At 41.1% G+C, this 20,443-nt stretch overlaps 2 protein-coding genes across 3 annotated transcripts in view; one reads left to right on the top strand and one right to left on the bottom strand.

Annotated features, from left to right (window-relative positions):
• Positions 1-11,836, top strand: part of WDR17 (WD repeat domain 17) — a 73,404-nt gene extending 61,568 nt beyond the window's left edge. Inside the window, exons 27-32 of one of the 2 annotated variants that reach the window (XR_004315379.1) lie at positions 632-733; positions 3,718-3,816; positions 4,140-4,323; positions 6,456-6,623; positions 8,168-8,229; positions 11,702-11,835. Coding sequence is in view for 1 of the 2 variants with exons in the window: in XM_032468504.1 (XP_032324395.1) it covers positions 632-733; positions 3,718-3,816; positions 4,140-4,323; positions 6,456-6,575 (505 nt within the window). In the remaining variant the exon portion in view is untranslated. Of the gene's footprint in view, positions 1-631; positions 734-3,717; positions 3,817-4,139; positions 4,324-6,455; positions 6,624-8,167; positions 8,230-11,701 lie in introns of both variants that reach the window. The other variant, XM_032468504.1, reaches the window with a different exon arrangement.
• Positions 10,118-17,217, bottom strand: SPATA4 (spermatogenesis associated 4). Its single transcript, XM_032468508.1, has 7 exons — positions 16,724-17,217; positions 15,765-15,894; positions 15,274-15,392; positions 14,953-15,173; positions 13,287-13,403; positions 13,020-13,134; positions 10,118-10,272 (listed from the first exon to the last, which is right to left on the bottom strand). The coding sequence occupies exons 1-7, from the start codon at positions 16,939-16,941 to the stop codon at positions 10,224-10,226; spliced, it is 969 nt and encodes a 322-aa protein (XP_032324399.1). The 5' UTR covers positions 16,942-17,217; the 3' UTR covers positions 10,118-10,223.
• Positions 17,218-20,443: the final 3,226 nt, after the last annotated feature.

Raw genomic sequence — 20,443 nt, 5'->3', positions numbered from 1 at the left:
AGTGGTCTGTCCAGTGGTCACATCTCAATATCCACGTGTGCAAAGCCTGCTAGGCTGGGGGACAAAGTGAAAGGGCTAGAAATTAAAAACAGACAACATCCCTGGACTCAGATACCCTTTCAGGTACTGTCGCCCACGTAACTAAGGCCCCCGGAGACTACAGACAATCTGTGATAGAGGCTTTGGGCACTTTTGTTGCAATGCCGTGTGGAAAAGACAGCGTGGCAGCTGGCGACACTTTGGCAAGTGTCCCCCACGGGGGCTGCAGGGGTGTTCTTTGGCCTTCCCTAGAGTCCACACAGTACACCAGGAATCCCTCAATCTGACCAAAGGAGTTACTTAGGGAGAAATTACATGGAGGGCCAGACAAGGAAGAGAGAAAAGCGAGAAGGCAAGAGTTAAATATTCTAAAGACTTCTGTTTTAAATTACAGTTTGTGTTATTGTATTCATGTCTGAATAGGAGTTAACTGATGAATAAGACATCTTCAGGTTTAGAAACTTTTCTAAGCATATTTTGCTGTAAATGTCACTCATCAAAATACGGAGACACAAGCACAGTAACTATAGATGAGAACAATGTTCTGCACCTCAAATTACGTAATTAAAAGCGTAAATATTTTCTCTTTCAGAGCTCGAAATGAGTTGCTCATTTTATGTGGGTACGTTGGTGCATTACTGGCTATCGTAAGACAGTACCGAAGCATCGTCCCAGCACTCTATGAATACACGAGGTAAAAGCAGTTTCCCCTCCGTTCTAAGATGGTTAGTATCTCAGTGCGTCTCAGAAGCGACATTCAGCACACATCCATCCATTTACTTCCTGAGCATGTGCTTTATACTAAAGCAGCAATAAACGATAAGAATTAGTAGTGAATCAGGGTGTACATGATAGAGACCCTAACTCTAGCATAAACACTAGGGTTTCTTGGTCTTACGTCAGGACGCTCGAGGTAAGCATTCCAGGATGGATTCCATCAAGGATCTGGATTCCTCACCTGCTTGGCTTCCTTCCTCTTGCTTGAGTGGCCCAGGGACACCAGGTAGCTTCCAGCCCGCTGTGTACTATGTCTACATTCGAGGCAGGAAAGAGAGGTGAGGGAGAAAGGATGGAGACCACAGAGGGCAAGGCCCTTGGATTCAGGAAGGAAAGTTTCTTTGAGGGCTGTATGCCAACCTCCCACTGGCCAGTGCTGTGTGACCCTACTTGTAAAGAAGATGAGAAGCTGGGTATTTTAAGCTTTCCCATCTCAATAGTAGAAAAAGGCAAAGTCAAGAGGGTTGGTGAGTGGCAGGTAACTCACTATTTTATATTCAGGTATAACCTACCTGCGAAATACCTATATTTTCTAACAGCTTTGCTGAACTTCAGCCGTCGTGCTTAAAACTTGTTAGACTCAAAAAGAAAGTCCAGTGCCTTCCCTAAAAAACCATTTCCAAGCCTGCTGGTTCACTGAATGGCAGAGCAGGTTACACCTAAAAACGCTGAGCCTGTGGTTGAGCACTTTCCTGAGAACCCTTCGTGGGGCAGAGGATTCTGGGAGGAATGACGCTTTCCCCTTCCCGGGCCCCTTCCCCTTCTCGCCCAGGGGGAGGGCTTGTAGCTGGGGGTCTGCCGCCGAGCAGACCAAGGCAGTTCACGCCATCAGGGCAGGGCGCTCAAGGAGAAACCTGCTTCCATGCAGGCGGTGTGACCACAATTCGAAAGCAACTTTTAACCATGTTAAAATAATTATAAGAACAGGATGTATCACATGGAATTCATGTTATTTAATGAAATATATTCAGCTCTGTATGACCGGTAATAATGGGGGTAAAGAGAGAGAAAATGGTCACTTGAGGTAATACCGCAGATAAAAGGCAGCTTTTTATTCATAAGGCAGGGGAGACACGAGAGGAGGCGTCTAGGTCAGAAGCTTGTTAGTTCAGAAGGAGAAACCCAGAGCCCCCAGTTCTGAAGGGCCGCTCTGACTTCTGACTGTACCTCTGTCGTCTCGTCCTGCTGCTTGTGTTGGTCCCCAAACCTCGCACCCCGTTCGTTCCCCAAGTCCGTCCTGCTCCTTCTCGCTCTCTCCTCCCTTTGTGCTGCGCCCTCAGCTCTCTCCCCTCCCCCGGCTCGCCTCCTCTCTGGCCTGGACTCTGCCCTTTCACCTCCATGTCACACCTGGCACCAAGCGGACGCGCCACCCAGCAGGGCCCCAGACTCAGCCCGAGCTCAGAACTCTGTGTGCTCAGAGTTAAATCCTCTCCACTCCTCCCGTGTCCTCTCTTCTGATGGTATCATTACACTTCTGTCACCCAGAATTCCATGAGCAGGGTCAGGATTAAGGGTTTTTCCTCACTGTCAACATCCAATTACTTAGTAAATTCCCACAGCCACACTTCTCATTTTCTATAGCCCCCCAGTTAGTCCTAATTAGCTGTCACCTCCGGCCGTCACCCTGTCCCTCCCCTTCCTCCCGCTTTCACCTGCCCACTATTGCGGCTGCCTTAGCCCTCCTGCCTAGCAGACGCCCCACGACGGAACAGGTAACGTTCTGAATCCTTAGTCTTCCTTGAAATTCCACAGTTGGGCTCCATCCTTGTCACCCACCGCTCCAGCCAGCCTGAATTAACGTGTAATTCCCGGTATGTGTGTAAGCTCTCCCCTGACGTTTTCCCGGTGTTCTCTCCACCTGTTTACCTGGGTTTTCCCCTCGCTCTTTAACAGTGCTTTCCATAGAGTCAATCGTGGAGAACACCTGGGCAGGTGAAGCACTGTCCAGTGCAGAACTGTAGACAGGGAAGCTGCGTTATTTAAGGAATGTATTTGGGAGCCGGGCTACATTATCAATAAAATTTCTTAAGTTTGGTAACTTGGGGTTGAAAAACAAAGCTGCTCACTGATTTGAGACAATATTACTGAAATGTCAGGAATATGTGTGTCAGGAACAGGGGGTGTTTATACACTGTTCTCACCAGCTCTGATCATGTCCCAGCAGCTCAGTGACAACTAGCCAGAGTGACCAAAAAATGTGAATTACAGACGTGCTCCTCTTACTGCATCTGGAAGGTCTTGCGTCCTTTCTCTTTTCATCTCCTAAACAGCTTTTACTTTCAAATTTCAAGTAACTAGTTCCTTGAAAAACATACTGAGTTTATAACTTAGTATAGAACTGGGACTAGTAAATCTACAGCCTCATGAATAATAATAATAATAATAATTAGGTCTGTTTTCCAGTTTTGTGCACACGGGTGCGGTGGGTCTCTGCTGTCGCTGTTCCACTGCTCTTTTCACATGTCTCTAGAGGACTAAGTCAGCACTTCCGTTCCTTTCTGCTGGCTGACATTCTTCTCTCACCTGTTCCTCTTGTTTTCTTACTCCTGACACTCGTTTCTAACACGGAGACGCCATGTACCACACAATTGCGGGATGTGGGTATCACTCAGCATCGCCCGACTCGCCCAGCCTTTGCCTGCACATCACCCACTTCACTCATCCATGTGCTCACTCACTCCGCCTGTCATCCAACCAGGATTTACTGAGCATCTTTGACTTGCCAGGGACTTAAAGACTAAATATATAAGTACACACACACATGCGTATATATTGGTATATACACATGGATTTGCCAACAACGTTGTTAAATCTAAAACTGCAGTTAGTTAAAGCTCATTCGCTTTTTTGATACCTTCGTCTTGGATGTCAGGTGTCCATTTCTTTTTTCACATCTTTCAGCCAACTATTAAAACGTCGGAAAGTGTCGGTGCCTTTAAAAATTGAACACCTTTCTGAGGAGTTGGATGCGTGGAGAGCTTGCACACAGTCCATCAACCGGTGAGTAAACATGATATAAAAATTGGAATACAGAAGGTATCACTTAATACTATAGACAAATATTGAAAATGTGGATTTTCTTATTAAATGTCTTGGCAGAATAATGAATCTTGGTTTGTATACCATATATTCAGTAATAATTTACAGTGCTTTTCTTTCCTGCTTTTTTTAAGTCCTTCATTTTACTATAAATTAAGTCTAAAGTTGATTTACCACCGTGTAAAAAGGAGGACTGAATCATTATCAGGGACTGGTTTTAGTCTACACCTTAACAATTCTGTGATTCTACAAAAATAAAAATATAATATTTGTTGAAAATATAGATCATCAGAAGAATCTCCATGTACACCCCCTTCTGAGTCACAAAGAACGGTTTATGCAACTTTACTGAAGAGGCTAAAAGAAGAACCACTCAGAGGACCTGTTGGACCAGATTATGTGACTGGATCAAATCTTCCCAGTCATTCCGATACTCACCTCTCCTGCCTCACGGGATCGAAAATCCAGGTACAGCCTGATGCCAGGCATAAATTGTTCATGTCCATCGTTTTCATTTGTTTCATTATTTTTTGAAATGTGATCTTAAAATAAGAATAATCTGAATAAAAGTCGGTACCCATAGGAAGACCCGAGACCACTGAGAAAAAGCTGCCCTTAATACTTCCATATTTAGTATAAATGGTCTCCCTCTCCTTAAAGTGAATTCAGACATAGTCATTGTTATCTGTTATCATAAAAGCAACTCACGTAATAGGTACACTTAGTAATAAGTGATATGTGTACTTAGTAACAAGTGTTTTAAAATACAGATGATATCCTTAGGGAAATTAAGTAAGAGGCAAAGCAGCAGTCAGCACAGTTACAAATGAGTGCGTCTCAGGAGATTCACTTAATAGCCCCCATTTGTGTTTTATAAGCACAAAGAAAGCAGTTAAAAACTGATAGATGTATAGTGTGTCGTTGATATATTATGCATATTCTTACATCGACTTACTGAACTTTTCAGCAATTAAAAATTACTGGAATCAATCATGAAAGATGGCTGATTCCCAAAGAATGGTCCCTAATATACCATCAAATTGATGATGGTGAATGGTGCCAGGACCTCCCAGTGTTACCCAGGGGTGCCATTGTCTCCGGAAAATGGAGACGCCCTCCTCATCCCAGAGCCAGGACCGGTTGTAGGAGTGTCCCCAAGAATCCCCATGAAATGCTGACTGAGACTAGGTTGGACGGAAAGAACTCCACCTCCCAGGCATATTCACATGTTACTAAGTGGATTCTTGTATCTCTAATGTAACGTAGCTAATTACATTTCTTAAAGCTCATTGGAGAAAGGTATTTTAGGGGATAAACTCTCAAAATAAATTAAATAGCTTGCAACTGACGTAAACACTAATGGTAGCTCCGCTTGACACTGAAAACTAATTAAGTCTTCAGAACACACCAGTATATTCCAAAAACCAGACAGCACACGTAGTTGTAAATATACTTACTATCCACTTACGTTCAGAGATAAGGAACCAAAGCAGGAAATTCAATAACTTATAATAAGAGCAGAACCATTACGCAGCTTCGTGCCGCCCCGCACCCTCCAGGGACCACTTCTAGGACGTGACACCTTCCTGTTCTTTCTCTTCAGGGCTGTTTTTCTCCATCTGAGGTAGACAAACGCCCCAATCCACAGGCTGTCTAACCTCTCCGCACCCAAACCCCTCTTAGGCAAGGACCCACTAATTATTGTCAATACACCAAGGCGCCAGTGACTAACTCAGAGGGAGTGCCACCCTCCCAGGATATTTCTAGTCCAGCAGAAAACTCATGTATTCTGGTTACAACTGAAACTTCAAGTACCTGTGAATGAGAAGCAGGCTACTTCATAGAATGCATTGTCTGATATCTAGACATCATTTGCTAACAACAAGCTGTGTCATTTGAGATAATGATCGAAAACCTGATAACCTCAGAACTCAATTAAGAAAATAAGTTTTTATTCCTTTTTGTGTTTTTCAAATCATGCTTTTCCTTCTGAGAGCCAGGAGATACCAACTGAAAGGAGTATTTGATTTAGTTCCTCAGAATTACCACCCTTAACATACAAAATAGCTGATATAACTAAATTATAAATATGCTGGTAAATCACAGGGTTGATGTGACTTTAAGTTACATATACATATATACAGCATGTATTTTTCATCTTCTGGAGAGCAGTTTGAGAGTTTCTGTCTTAAATAATGTCCCCGGCTGTACTGATGTAGGCTGTAGGATTAAAAGAGTGAAGTGTATTTAAGTCTACTCCTTAGGCATATGTGCCTTTATAAAATGCTAACTTGATAGCAATGAATAGATTAACAGTCCCCATTGTCATTGACAGCACTACTGTAATCAAAGAATTCAAATTATAAAACTAAATTCTATTTTGAAAGAGATCGGGGCATAACTTTAAGATATTTTAAAATGTTTCTCTATTTGGTGGCAATTCAAAAAAATCTATTTTTTCTCGTATTTTAAAATTTCCTATCAGCATTGCCTAAATACCACTAGTGGTTTTTTATTAGAGTGGTTCAGTTTCTGAGAGTTTAAAAACATATTGCAGATTTATAACCTCATTTTTTCTTCCCTCAACTCTCACGGTGCAGGGCCCTGTATTTTTTCTTGAAGATGGGAAATCCACCATCTCCTTGAATGATGCTTTGATGTGGGCGAAGGTGAACCCATTCTCGCCTCTGGGGACTGGAATACGACTCAACCCATTTTGATAGAAGGTTTTTCTCCACAATTAATTTTTTTTTTAAAGAACTTTATGGGTTAGTATGACCTTAACCTGTGTTGTCCAAGGGCCAAAGTTCCGGAGGAGGAGCGGGGGAGGTAGGGACTCACACTTGATTTTATTCATTCACTTCAAAGAGTGAAATATTTATAGAATTTCAAAAAAAAAAATTTCAAGGAAAAAAAAATTTATACAATTTCAAAAAAAAAATTTCAAAAAAAAATTTCAAAAAAAGGTGTCTCCTTTATCAAACATAATAGCTGTATTTGGGGGAAGGTAGTATTTAAATTATAAAGGACTGACAAATCTAAAAGCACATATAAAAGTTTCACAAAGCCTAAAAGGTACCACGTAGACTTTTGTTGAAACATTGAAACGTATAAGATAGTGTAACACCTTATACAGTGCTTGGCAATGCGGTAAGCACTGAAAGAACATCTGGAGGACTGAGCATCTCGAAGCATCGAAGTGTGAGACACGCACAACTCGCCTTCAAGTTAGCAGACACCTATGTTGTCCTCTGTAAAATGCAGGGTAAACTGTTCATTTTAGCGCATATTTAACCAAAGTTTTCGGTTATAAGTCTAATATATATATCAATACATGGATACACAGTCAAAATATTTTTGAGTGTTAATTTTTTAAAAAGAAAGCATTCCCAAGGTTTGTACTGGAAACTCAAACGTCCAATTATAAAGGAACAGGTTATGCAATTATGAAAGACATGGGCAGTGAAAACCACAAAGTGCAGTCACGTCCACAGGAGAATTTCTATTTGATTATAGTTGACCATTTGAAAAGATATTTGGTGTTTATGAATATTAATTTTGATTAATATATTTAATATTTATATAATATAATCAACTTATATGAACTCTCTAATATAATAAACATAACTTATTTGACGAAAATCAGTTTCAAATCAGTTTCTGTAAGTAAACAGGACATTAGTTGAAATTCAGGGTATATTATGTAAGTTTAGGTTTTTAAAATATTTATTAAAAGAGTAAATCTGTAAAAACAAAAAGCTGAGGCATGAGTACAAGTATTTCAATTGTACTGGAATTCTGACTTCGAAATCCATGAAATGAACGTAGACCAGGAGAGCAGCACTTTGATACTCAAGTTGTTTTACACAATTTGTAACAAACATGTTTTTGTCTAAGGAGTGAGCTCATATAACTAGAATGATTGTGATTTTTTATTATCTTTAAACTTGTTGCACTTAAAATATTTTTCAAGTTTTCTTCAATAAGCTTCTTAAAACAGAAGACAACATATATTATGGACCTTTTTCATAATGACCACTTCTAACTCCATTAAAAAACATTTTAGGCTTAAATTCTATTTTATAAAGAAAAAATAGTGATGATATTATAGAAGAGATGTATGCAACTCAGAGAGGCCATGGCTAATATAAAGTGTATCTGAGAAGTACTCCTTTACCCCTTAGTGATATGTGTCACTCGGATTTCATTTTAGGTAAGGGGGTTATTAATTGGCACATATGAACTGAAGTCTCCTCACTTAAAAGTGCAAGCTAAATCCCACTGTCCTTCTCTTTCTTTTGTATTAAAATAGATTAAGAAGCCCTACATTGTTCTTTAAACACTTCAAAGATACCGAGTTTAGGTTATACGTAGGTAAGTGTTACATTCTTTTTTTTTTTTTTATGAATGCAGGAAATAGTATTTTTATATATAAAATATTAAAAAACTTACAAATCTTTAACATATGAAGATGACAGAGGTGTAACCCAATGTTTGTCTAAAACCTAAATTTGATTCAGATGCAGTTCTGTTACTCTGACTTCAACGATGTGCTCTACTTTAACATTATTACCATTAATTCTTCACAGAACTATGCCATTTGAATATATCCATCTGTATATGTGTCTTAATTTGAAAAACAAAGCAATTTTTAAAATTTGTAAATTAAATTTCACTGTTATATTTAATACACATAGAAACCCAACAAATAACATGAACTTATTTCATGATTTGAAGATGTCCATATTACTGATAATGTGGACAAATTATTTTGAAAGTTGAAATATGCCTTTATGAAAGAAGTCTCATTAGACAATGATTTTAAAAGCTTTGGAAAAATATTTTGTCTATAAAAATTATGATATGGCTAACAAAACTGCAACATGAAAATTGGTTACATCTTGTGAAACTGTATGATTCTTATGCCAGTCAAAATTAATGAAATATATATATTTCCATGAAATCATCCAGATGTGTTCAGGAACATGGTTGCATTAGAGCAATGACTATATTTTGTTGTCCTTGTAACAGGAAAATTGACCCTTTTTTGGTCTTAGATCAAAAGGCATTCTGAATATAGTAAATGTCTCACAAATTATTTGTAAAATTTAGGGTTTCATATTTAGTGTACCACTAATGCAGAATATACCTTTATAGGCAACTCTTAATAGGTACTTATTATACCGTATCTCTCTGTGAAAAGTGGGTACCTAAATAACTGAAAAAAGTACTTTAATGTTGAATTTAAATACTGTATACCGTCATAGATAACTCTCTCTGGATGTTACCCTAGCTGAGCTTCAGAAGACTTATGTCCAAGACCCTTTCCTAAGGAACTATATTTTATGATTTAAAAGTTACTCTCATACTTTCCTCACCACATTCCCAAGAAGTCATCTATTTTGTCAGGCTCTGTTCAATTTCTTTTACTAAATATTCTCCATCCAAAAGTGTAAGATTAAACAAGGAAATCTCTGGAGGTAGAAATTCTAATAAAACTGTCTAACCTTCAAAAATGCAGAAAAACTAATAGAGTTTTGCTGGAAATTGATGAGCATGTCATGGGATTCCAGAATAGTAATACTCGTCTTGGAAGTCAGATGGCACTGGTAATGAGACGGCAGAAAAACATGACTAATTCCACGTGAAGAAAATTTTCCAAATAGGAACATAAAATTATCAAGAATATATGAAAGATAAGCAGTCTTTCAGGACATCACACTGCTTTTGTTCCCCTTCAGTAAGAACACGGGGCATAGCAACACCCAGTAGGAGCCTTTTAACCTAACTAGTTGGACTGCTAAACACCAGAATGAAATTCCAAGCAAAGCACGATTTTCCTTCCCCACAACTCAGTGTCAACAGGACGGACACCTGTTTTTTAAAACTGGCTTAATTAAAGGTATTTAAGAAGGTGGGCAAGATTTTCTATGGGCCAATGTGTAATAGTAATAATCATTCAGAATAAATTTTTATTAATGAGGATGACTTGTAAATAAATACTATCTGGCAAACTAGTAGCAGAGCCCTTTTCATTTTCTAAGGAGGAAAATGTATCACAAAGCCCGCTTACTGTTCCTACAAAATTTATGAGAAAGAATTCTTATTCGTCATGAGAATTATGGGTTTAACTGTACCTTTGAAATTATCTTTGCTCATTCTGTACGAATTAAACTGATTTTATATTTTCAACAGTACCTGGCACAGGTGTTTAATAAGTGGTTGTTGAATTGAAAAAAAAAAAAGTTCTTCAGCCCAACTATGGACAAGACACCACTTTCATTTACTTATTGTTGACATACATCTGAGGCTGGGTGATTGTACCCCTTTGGATGGGCGGGGGTGGTGGCATCACTTCTTCAAAGCCATTAGACAGATGCTCTTCCAGGTTCCTTTTCCATGTGTCTGATTGGTTTCCTAGAGTCAAAAGAATGTTTTCAAGGTCACTTCCCATGAATTTCTCTAAGTGGATTGCCACCATTAACTGTATTTGGTGGAAGATTTAAATAAGCAAAATTAAAATCCATTTGTGGTTATTAAATATTTACACAGCCATCAATGTTTCTAACCTATAAACTCATGCAGAGTGATTGGCAGTAGGCTGAGCATAGGTTAATCTAAGTGTGTGGTAAACAGAATGTCTAAAGCATGCATTATAGTAGTCAGAAATAAAAAACCTGGATGCCCCCGACCTCTGAAAGTCATCAGCAGAGCCTAAAAATACCCAGGGCTTATTTTGGTGCATCTGACACCGAATATGACTCAACTATTTTTAGATGTTGCTTCAGAAAGCAGCTGAGGCAACAGTGCCATGATTTTAACAGTGCTTAGATTTGGCAAATATAAATAATTCATAGTTTGGTTTCTGGAATTCTGGCTGAGGCATCCAAGCTGACCACTCAGTGTCTTCAGGACTCCCAGTTCTAATTTGAGGGGCCGGTGACCACTGAGAAATGGACATTCCTTTGGCCCATTATTCTGTAGATGCAAAATTGAGGTAAACAAAGAGAGGAATGTAAGTATTTAAAAAAAGAACAAAGGTTACAGCCTGTCTTACAATTAATTTTCACCACCTTATTTCATAACTAGAAGCTTTTCAGATGAACAGCCTGTGATTTCAGTGCCGTTTTGCGCAATCTTAGATGGTAAATTGGGTTAAGTTCCTGCAGTCTAGTTCTTGCCTCTCCCTTGCATGTTACTTCCAGTTGTTAGCTGACCTCCTTCATCACTCTGCTCTTACCAAAAACAACGGAAATAGAATCTCTTTGACAAATTTGGGGAAAAAAATGATTTAAAGCTTAGCCGAATGGCTCTCCTCCCTTAAATTACCAAAGTCAGATCCGCACCGTTCATGAATTACTGCTGTACTTAAATTAAGACAATCCAAGCGTCTGGAACAGGCTTGAGAGAAGTAAAGGGATAAAAGCATGCCCCTCCCCAGCCCGGTCTGCCCTGTCCAGTGAATACCCTCATCGCCCACCAGCGTTTTTGAAAAGGAGAGGAAAAGACCATTAAAGTGAGAGGGGATCATAGAAGAGAGGGTTCAGAGACTAAAACAGGGAGGAGTTATTTGTAGCAGTCCATACGCTGTTAAACATGTAAAAGCAAGAATGCATTCAACTTGGAGTCCTGATCTGAAATAATGATAGCTGACAGGTTTTCTAAAACTCATGTGTGAGACTTGAAAATTTTCCAAAAAGCTAGCAGAAATGAAGACTACTCTAGCAACCTGGTTATCAGCAGGCGTCTTTGTTTTTTTTAACACGGTACTTTATTCTGTCTGTTACACAGGAAAAGCCTTGCCGTGCCTCATTATCATCATGTGACTTCTACCTTTAACTTGCAGGTCCCAACGCCAGTGGTCCTGCCCTTTCCTACCCCCAGCCAGGTCCCATTAGCCACAAGGGGAAGAGACGAGCGCTTGAACCAGCAGAGCCCCCTGCAGCCTCCTCCCAGCGCCTGTCTGCCCATCACCACCGTCTCCCGCGTCCCAGCCAACTGCCAGGCTCCAGCCCCCGCCCTGCGGAACTGTCACTGCACACATCCCTGATGGAGGAAGCTGGAGGCAGGTGGAAGGGGAGGATGAAGGAGAGGAGACTCCCGAACCTGAAGGTGAAACTGTGGACACTTTTTTTCCCCACAGAAACACTGTAACTCACTCCTGTGAGATTCTGTCCTGCTGAGTACCATGCCGCGGACACGTGGTGAGTTAAAGGGGTGTTTTGAAGCACTGGCCTAATGTCTGAATGCTAAAGTGTGCTCCGAGGAACAGCTGTCCTACCAAGGCACTGGCGAAACGAAACTACATGATAGTGACGTGTGATCAAATGGAGTCTGGAAAATGCTTCACTCTGTACCTCTCTTCGTTAATATTTATAATGCATATTAGCATATTAAAGGTTCTGAGAAGTCATATATTTAAAAAAGGAATCTGTTGACATTGCTTCCCAAGACCTTACGTAAGCAAAGGCCTTTGTTCCCCCCAAGAAATCCGCCTTTACACTTTCGGAAACATGCTCTGTAGGTGCACAAATCGTTCCCATCAAGGGCCTGAGAGGAAATATTTTAGGCTTTGAGGAGGGATATCAGACCAAATATGGGACACTCGAACTTGAATTTCAGAGGAAAAAAATGAAGAATGTTTAGTAAAAGTGTATGTCCTCAATATGTCTTCAAAATGATTGGTTGGATTAGCCTGTATTTTCTTTCGCTCAGTCTGGAAACCTCCGCTGTGGGCCAGAAAGTCTCTGTGGCAGCTGCCAGGTCCTGCTGTCGTAGCTCAGACGCCACCGCGGACAAGGCACAGAAGGGACAGGCAGGGCTGCGTCCCGACACACTGTGCTTATCAACATAGGAATTTGAAGTTCCTTTAATTTTCATGTGTCAGGAAATACCATTTTCCTTTTGATGTGGGCTTTCAACAATTTGAAAATGTAAAAAACCATTCTTAACTTGCAGGCTATACAAAAACAGGCAGAGACTGACTTTGGCCCTTGTTTTGGCTACAGTTTGCTGTGGTATAAATGCTTTCTGAATTACCAGGATTTAAACACATGGCTTCCTGCAGCGCAAGTGGCTGGGAAGTCTGGGTGTTCTGCCTTAGGACTGACTCCTCATGCAGCTGCGTGAGCTCTGGCAGAGGATCTCCCCTGTTTCAGACTCACCTTTTTATGGAGAAATTGGAAGTGAATTGGCTCCTGTGGTGGCAGACAGGGACAGCCTGGACTGGGACCCTCTCCTGTTGTGACTGGTTTTTAGCCGACAATGCGTCCCCACCACCTATGAAAAAGCACACACATCAGCCTGCTACACCATTTTAGACTGGATGCCTGGACCAACATTTTAGCTAGTTTTGAAAATTTAAATGAAGAAAGTAAAACAAACAAAAAAAAATCAATTTTAACAAGTAAAAATCTTTTTAAAAAACTTACTGGAAACAGGAGCAACTCTTTCCTTTGAAATTGCTGATTTATATTTGCACCCAGTAGCTCGGGCAGGAAGGTGATTGAGAGTACGTTCTCCCACTGTTGGTTTGACCTCAAACCATTCTATAAAATATAAATACAAAAACTGCTTCTTAAAAATTCCCTGTGGCCAGTGGCGGGAAGGTATGAGTGCACATTTTGCGTGCACAAGGTTCTGGGTTCAGTCCCCAGTACCTCCATTAAAATAAATAAACTCAACCCTCTCCCCGAAAATAAATAAATAAAAATAATTTTAAAAAATCACTATGGCCATTGTCAAAATAAGACAAACCAACTTTAAATGAAGCAAATTGTTAAACGTCAATTGTATCATATTCCTAAGAGCAGTGTGAAGACATAGGTTAAGAACCCTCTCCACCATGGTTCACGTCTCTGATGAATGAAATAGTTGCTTTTAAAAAGTTACTTTAAAGACAGTATCTTAATGTTTCTATTAGTTTTTTGATATGCTTTTATTCACTAATAGTTTGTGTACCAAAAAATGAACAGATCATATGTTTACAGTTTGATGAATGTTCAAAGTGAACACATACCTGGGTTACCATCACCCAGATCCAGAAATCCTATAGCACTAGCTCCCCAAAATGCCCTCCTGTCTCTACCTACAGCACCCTAAAAAAATTGCCTTGACTTCTACTGTCGTAGGTTAGTTTTACATGTTTTTATATTTCATTTAAACAAAATCACACAGTATCTATTTCATTTTGCAGGCATTATTTATACTATAAATATGGTGACAAAATTATTTCCATGTTTCCCTTTATTCCTTTTAACTAATTCTATCGGCCGTAGCATGGGGCATCAGATTGACTGTGCTTCTCAAGGTCACGATTACTCCTCTGCAGCTCACGCTCACTGAGGCTTGGGGATGTGTCTCGGGTAATTTCTCCTCCTCAGCCAAGCCCTGCTTATGCTCAAAACCACTCTGGTCAGTAACATTCCCAGAACTGCAATTATCACAATTAATTACTTTGGCTGCTTAAGATCCGCAGTCTCAAAAATCAACACTGGGGATAACAGAATTCTACTCAAGAATCTGAAGCATTGAGGTATCCATGACTAAGGAGGAATTGTGTCCGAAGAAGATGACACAGATACGGGTCAGCTTTGCACCAAGACGGACTTTCAAATTGAAGCTTAAATGAAATGACTGTGTTTTGTTCCAGGAATTCCAACAAGAACCAATGAGTTGAAGTAATAGGGAGATAGTTAAAATGTAAGCAAACATTAGGTATAACAAATAATGATGCCTAACTTCTGAGTTTAAAAAGTAACATGACAGAACTAAAATGCTGGAAAACAAAAGAACTTAAGGTGGGAAGGGGCTGGCGGGGAGTGGTCAGTGGCCTAGTATTCAAAGGTCCCTACAGTTTGAGAAAGAGAGTAAAGACATTAATTTTAGACTAAGATAAATATCCATGTTAAAATTTCTAGGGTCTCACTAAAAAGAGCGGAAATGTATAGTTTTCCAAATTAGTAGAGAGGAAAAAGTCTTTGGGAAAAAATTCAGTCCAAAAGAAGGAAAATATCGAGGCTCTTCCTTCATCGGGGCTCAAGAACAGCCTTGTTAAGCTTGGAAGAATTCAGTTGACTGTGTCCAATGAAAACTTACTTGGATTCAGTCTTCTGCTCAATTGTCTTTGCAGCATTTGTAACAGGAAGAGGAAGTCCACTTTAAGTTCATTGCTGAGCTTGTTGGGATTGCTTATTAATTCTGATAACCTAATGTTATCTTTAATAGACTTTGAAGCTGTCGATCTAGGAACCAGGGGCAACTGCCTCTGGTAACTGTAGTCTGTGAAATTCACGAGGTCATCCTGGATACTTTGAATTCTGGGGAAAAAAAATTTAGAAAGCCACATTTTAGTAACAAGATTTGTATTATAAAAGTTTCATATTAAACCGTATTACTAGGAAATTCCAAATAACTCACTCTCGATGTGTTAACAAGGAGTACACCTCTTGTACCAGTATTTCAGGCACTCCGGCTTTACAGTGAATTGTTCCGTGGATTAGTTCTTTAGGTAGCTTAAGTTTTTTTCTTGCCAGGAACTTTAATAGTAGAAAGAAAATACTTTCACCATAAGAAGTTCTATAAAAATCTCCAATGACTGTAAATTCACTGTCATCCCCCTTTTATCCTCAACTAATATTTTAAGGTCTAGAGTGTTAATTATTAAAACATATTTTTACTCAGCAGGAAAATCAACCATTGTATCCATCCCACTCCAGCCTGAAATAAGTATGCTGTTCCGTGGGTGACACATGACAGAAGCTTTCATAACCTTCTTTTCAATGCAGGGAAACAGGCTGCAGACCTAGCGCTGCCCCCGCAGACACATACAGAGAAACCCAGCACCTCGAGGATACGTCTTTTCAAGCACAGACTTCTCCACAGTTAACAATTAGTGATGGCTAATTTACCTTTTCCAGCTGTGCCCAGTTATCCAACTTGACTTTTAAAGAAGTTCCATTTTTAAAGGATGACAATTTAAGGTCCTGGGGGTAATGGATAGTGAATATTTCTGCTATCAGGAAGCCATTTGAAAAATCTCTGATCCGTAGCAATAAGAAAATGAAATAAAATAGTTACGTATACAGTTTGTATTACTTTATAGTTAATTCACACCAATATAATATTCTATACTGACAGCCAGTAACTTGTAAATGTAGGGTTTTTTTGAATCATTGCTCAGAGGAGGACTGCTGTAGAATAGCATTTGGATAAGTTTAGACACACACCAAAGGTCACGGTGTTCTTTTCATGAACCCAAACTATTAATTTGTATTGAATCTGCATTCTAACAAGACCCACAGGTGATGTCTATGCGCTGTAATTTTCACACGTGTTTCTCTTAGGGAATACAGAATACAGAAATCAGTGAGCCAGCGTCCTTGCCTGCAAAAGAAGTCATTTTATTTTTAGGAAATTTTAATCTGCATTCCAGAGCAACGTTAACTGCTGTGATGTTCAGTGTGGCTGCAGATAACCCTCAGACCAGATGCCATCTCTAACAAAAGGTAAACGCATCCCCGCTGATACTAACGTCCAAGGGCCCTGAAAAAGAGCCTGGGCTATTTTATTTATTTATTCATTTTGTAGTCACCAAAGCACTGTATATTAGCTTAGGTCTAAAACGTAATGATTGATTGATTGATTGATTGAATGAATGAAATGCTTCATCCTGATTTTTCTGTTCAGCTCTCTAAGAAAGTATAAGAGGGCAAGGAGTGTGTGCGTGTGTGTGCGCGTGCGCGCCGAGAGGGCGGGGCAGGCGGTCCCAGGCGAGAGCCCCTGCGGGCGGCGCGGCGGGCGGACCCGGGGCTGCTCTGCCCTGGCCCGGGCGCCCGCCCGGCGGCCAGGGTGCGACGTGCCCCAGCACCTGCTGATGTTCCTGGGGAAGAAGCTGAGATCCAGGCCCTGGAGCCAGCGCAGCACCGACGGAGACAGGCGGGAGCTCCTCGGGGGATGCGGGTAGACCAGACACTTCCTAGGCCTCCCTCCGGTGGGAGCTGCTGGACGTGGCGAAAGCGACGGTGACTTGGGTTCGGCCGCTGCCGGCAGTGTCGAAAGGCGTCCTCCCCGGCCGGCGGCAGCCATGGCGCTTTCTGGGTTGCTATAGCAGCAGCCGGGGCGGGGCGGGGCCTCAGCGCGGGGGCGGGGCCACGGGGCGGGCGCCTCGGCCTCGTGGGTCCCCCAGTTTGGGGACACGTATCCCTGGCCCCACTGGGCGAGGATGCAGTCCGGGAGCTTGGACCTTGGGCAGAACTTTGAATCTCAGTTTTTATTGGCCTGAAGGGAAACCTAGCCCGCCCTCCCTTAGAAGCTGACATTTTGAATATTGTGGTTTCTGCCCTGCCTAAGGCCTGTTTTAAGTCAAGCATTTTGAGAAGGGTATGAGGACCTTTCAGAGGACAAAGACGGTTTTTGTTTGGAAATGGAAACTGTAGGGCTTTTGTTCTAACGTTATTAACGAAAAAATGTTCAAAATTAAGTGCTAATGTCTACAAAATTTAACATAACTATTTCCTTGATTACCGCATTGTGTTCATAGAAATTAAATATTTGAAAAGAATTTGGAAGTAAACTAGATTTTCACGTTTCACAGTGAAATGTGATTCAGTATGCATGATTCGTTCATTTGACAAATATTTACTGAGTCCCTAGTGAATGGCAGGCCCTGATCTAGCCACTTGGGATTTATCAGTGAAAAATGCAGAGGGAAAAAAAGGATTGCAGAGCAGGCATAGACAATAATAAACATTTACATAGCAGAACTATTAAAATCCTTTAAAAAATTTTTACAGCAAAAACAAATCAATGTATTTGTTTTTGAATACATAGTGGTATTTGAATACATAGTATTTTCCAAGATTAAATATGGAATAGATATTGAGAGTGGAGCTATATATTTTGTCGAATTATTCACATACATGTTTATTAAAGTAAACCAATGTGAGTTTGTATATGGTTAAAAAGAAAAACGAAAGCGAAGCTATACAGGTGCTTTTCCTTCACCCCGTGTAGTTTTTCACGAGTGAGTCATTCCTTCAGTGAACTTTTTCTGAGGAACTTTGCTGTGCACTAGATCTTCACTATTCAGTATGGGAGCCACTGGCCCCATGTGGATTCAGCTTTAAATTTAAATAAATTTAAATAAAGTGAGTAACAGTGGCTGCATTTCAACAGCTCAGTAGCCCCGAGGGGCCAGTGGTCCCCACACTGCGCAGCCCAGACACTGCACTGTGGTTGCGGGCGGTTCTGTTCAACAGCTGTGCTCTGGATTATTTATAGAGGGAGCAGAGATATAAATATCTGACAAAGATCATGTACCCTGAGAAGCTTTGCCATGGCGAGAATATATTAGTACCAAGGAGGAAGCAAGTAACTTGGCCCAAGGGAGGGTAGGTGTCTTCTGAAAGGAGCTGACTTCGGATGTGGACCTTAGAAGGCGGCGTTTGAGTTGGTTCTGACACAGGCTTTGGAGCATCGGCTGTACTTTTTATTACTTATTTGACCATTTTTATTTGTAAAAGATGGGATTAAGTAGGATATACCTCCCAGGGTTGTGCTGAGGATTAAATTAAGTTAAATGAGGGAAGAGCCTGAAACAGTGTGTACACACTGTAAAGGCTCCCTAAGTATCAGTGGCGTTTCCAAGATGATCAAGGAACTTGTGGATGAAGAGGGGAGGGGACTGTGAGCAGAAGCAGGCAATGCGATCTATGCTATGAGAATTTTTTAATGGGTTTTAGGAAATAACAAATAACCCATTAGAGTTATAGAAAGTGTAGGCTTTAGTGGGTGAGCTGACCCAAGATTTAGGGGCCATGGCTGGAGAGGTCACTTCGGGCTATAGATTGGAACTTGACTGAGAACAGTGTTGCTACGGGGTTAGTATTTTTCCTATAATAAATGTGCCAACTGTTAAGCAAATAGATCTGTTTCTAATACAGTCTTCCATGTTCTGCCCTGTGAAAGTGTAACTCAGCAACGTGGTTTCTCCTTTGCTGAGTTTTATGAAATTCTGCCAGTATTGGGGGACAGAGAGACCAGGAGGCCCGGGGAAGGGAGAGGGCTGTTCAAAGGAATGTCACGATGGCAGCGAAGCTTCTCCGGTCAGTGGCAGGGGGTCCAGTATCCAGGGTTTTGTTGTTGTTGTTGTTTGTTTGTTTGTTGCATTCCTGGAGCCAGTGTCGTCGTACCCCACAGAGGTTTCAGTACCACTGGGACATGGTGGCGCTCAGAACTCCACGTCCCAGATTTTACTCTAGGACCCCTCCTCTGAACTGGTGAAGAATCAGCACCTGCTGTGTTGGCCCCCCCTTCAAACATCAGCCTGGAGGGCTTCCCTCCGGGCTCGGCTCTTAGAACCCCCACTGCTTCCCTTCGCTCCCCAGCTAGGAAAGCCTCCTGAGTCTCTCTGTTAATTTGATGGTCTCAGCTTTTTAGTTCCTCAGCATCCGTCTAACCATTTCCAGATATTTAATTCTTGTTGAATTCATGGACTTGTTACTGGGAAAAGGGAAATAAGAATTACCTCTGTTCTTAGTCACCCGAAAAAAAAAAAAGAATTTTTAACGAGAGACAGAATGTGTGATATAAACAAGCCTTTATTAGTAAAGTAAAAAGGTAGTAGAATATAGTGTGCTCCCAAGAGCTGGGAGCCGGCCAGTCCCAGAGAGGAAAAATGACACGCTCCCTTGTTCTCCCTATTTTTATATCTTGGCTTAGGGGCGTTTTCATGATCGATTGATTGGTTTGCGTCTCAGGTTCTTTGAGTCTCAGGCTGATTGACAGCTCAGGTCCCTTGCCTTGTGCTCAGGCTGGTTGGCAGCTCAGGTTCTTGTGTTCTGGGTTACTCCTTTCCCCTTCCTCTCCCCCCGCCCAGCGCTCATTTCTATCTAACTGCCTGACAGACTTCTGTTTTCCTGCTGAATGACCCATTGCTTCATACGTGGGAGTGAGGTCTCCCTCCACTGCCAGCTCATCTATTTCTTGCCAAGGCAGCTGAGCGACTGGCTACTTCTGTTCATCAGATCCACAGCATCACGATCAGAGTGGACCAGCCGGATGTCGTGTGGGATGTTAAGACACTCAAAAACTTCTGCTGATCTTGTGGCAAAGAGCCAGAAAATTGATTTGACCTGACAAGATGATGAATGTGCACTGTTCGTCCTGCTAGATAAAAGCAAGCTGCTTTTGGTGATTCTTGCATATTATCACAGAGGGAGAAAGCACTTTGCAGATCGATAGCAGCATAACAGTTGCCAGGGATTGCTGCGGAGACTGGTTCCGGCCAAGATACCTCGAATGGAAAAGCAGCTATAACCAAAGGTACCTCCTGACTGAGTTTACAATAATCCACTGTTATCCTCTAAGACACATCCAACTTCTGCAAAAGGCAAACAGCCATCCAAGCCAGTAACTGTTGTTGATCTATCACGTAAGTGTCGGAAGAAGATTCCGAGCGCTTTACCTGATATGGGTATTTTGTTGATCGAGAAAGTTCTCAAAGAGGAAGAATGAAAGTGCTTAGAAGCTGGCTTTGAGGAACTATATTGCAGTTTCTAAAGCATAAATGTGTGAATACAGTCGGCCC

Source organism: Camelus ferus, chromosome 26 (assembly GCF_009834535.1).
Source record: "Camelus ferus isolate YT-003-E chromosome 26, BCGSAC_Cfer_1.0, whole genome shotgun sequence".
NCBI lineage: Eukaryota > Metazoa > Chordata > Mammalia > Artiodactyla > Camelidae > Camelus > Camelus ferus.
This window is presented reverse-complemented; position numbering and strand designations above follow the sequence as displayed.

Coding starts and splice junctions, on each gene's coding strand:
- SPATA4 (XM_032468508.1), bottom strand. CDS start 16,941: ATGGCTGCCGCCGGCCGGGGAGGACGCCTTTCGACACTGCCGGCAGCG. Junction 15,174..15,273: donor TCCTTGTTAACACATCGAGA/GTGAGTTATTTG, acceptor TTTTTTCCCCAG/AATTCAAAGTATCCAGGATG. Junction 13,404..14,952: donor GAGCAGAAGACTGAATCCAA/GTAAGTTTTCAT, acceptor TATATTTTATAG/AATGGTTTGAGGTCAAACCA.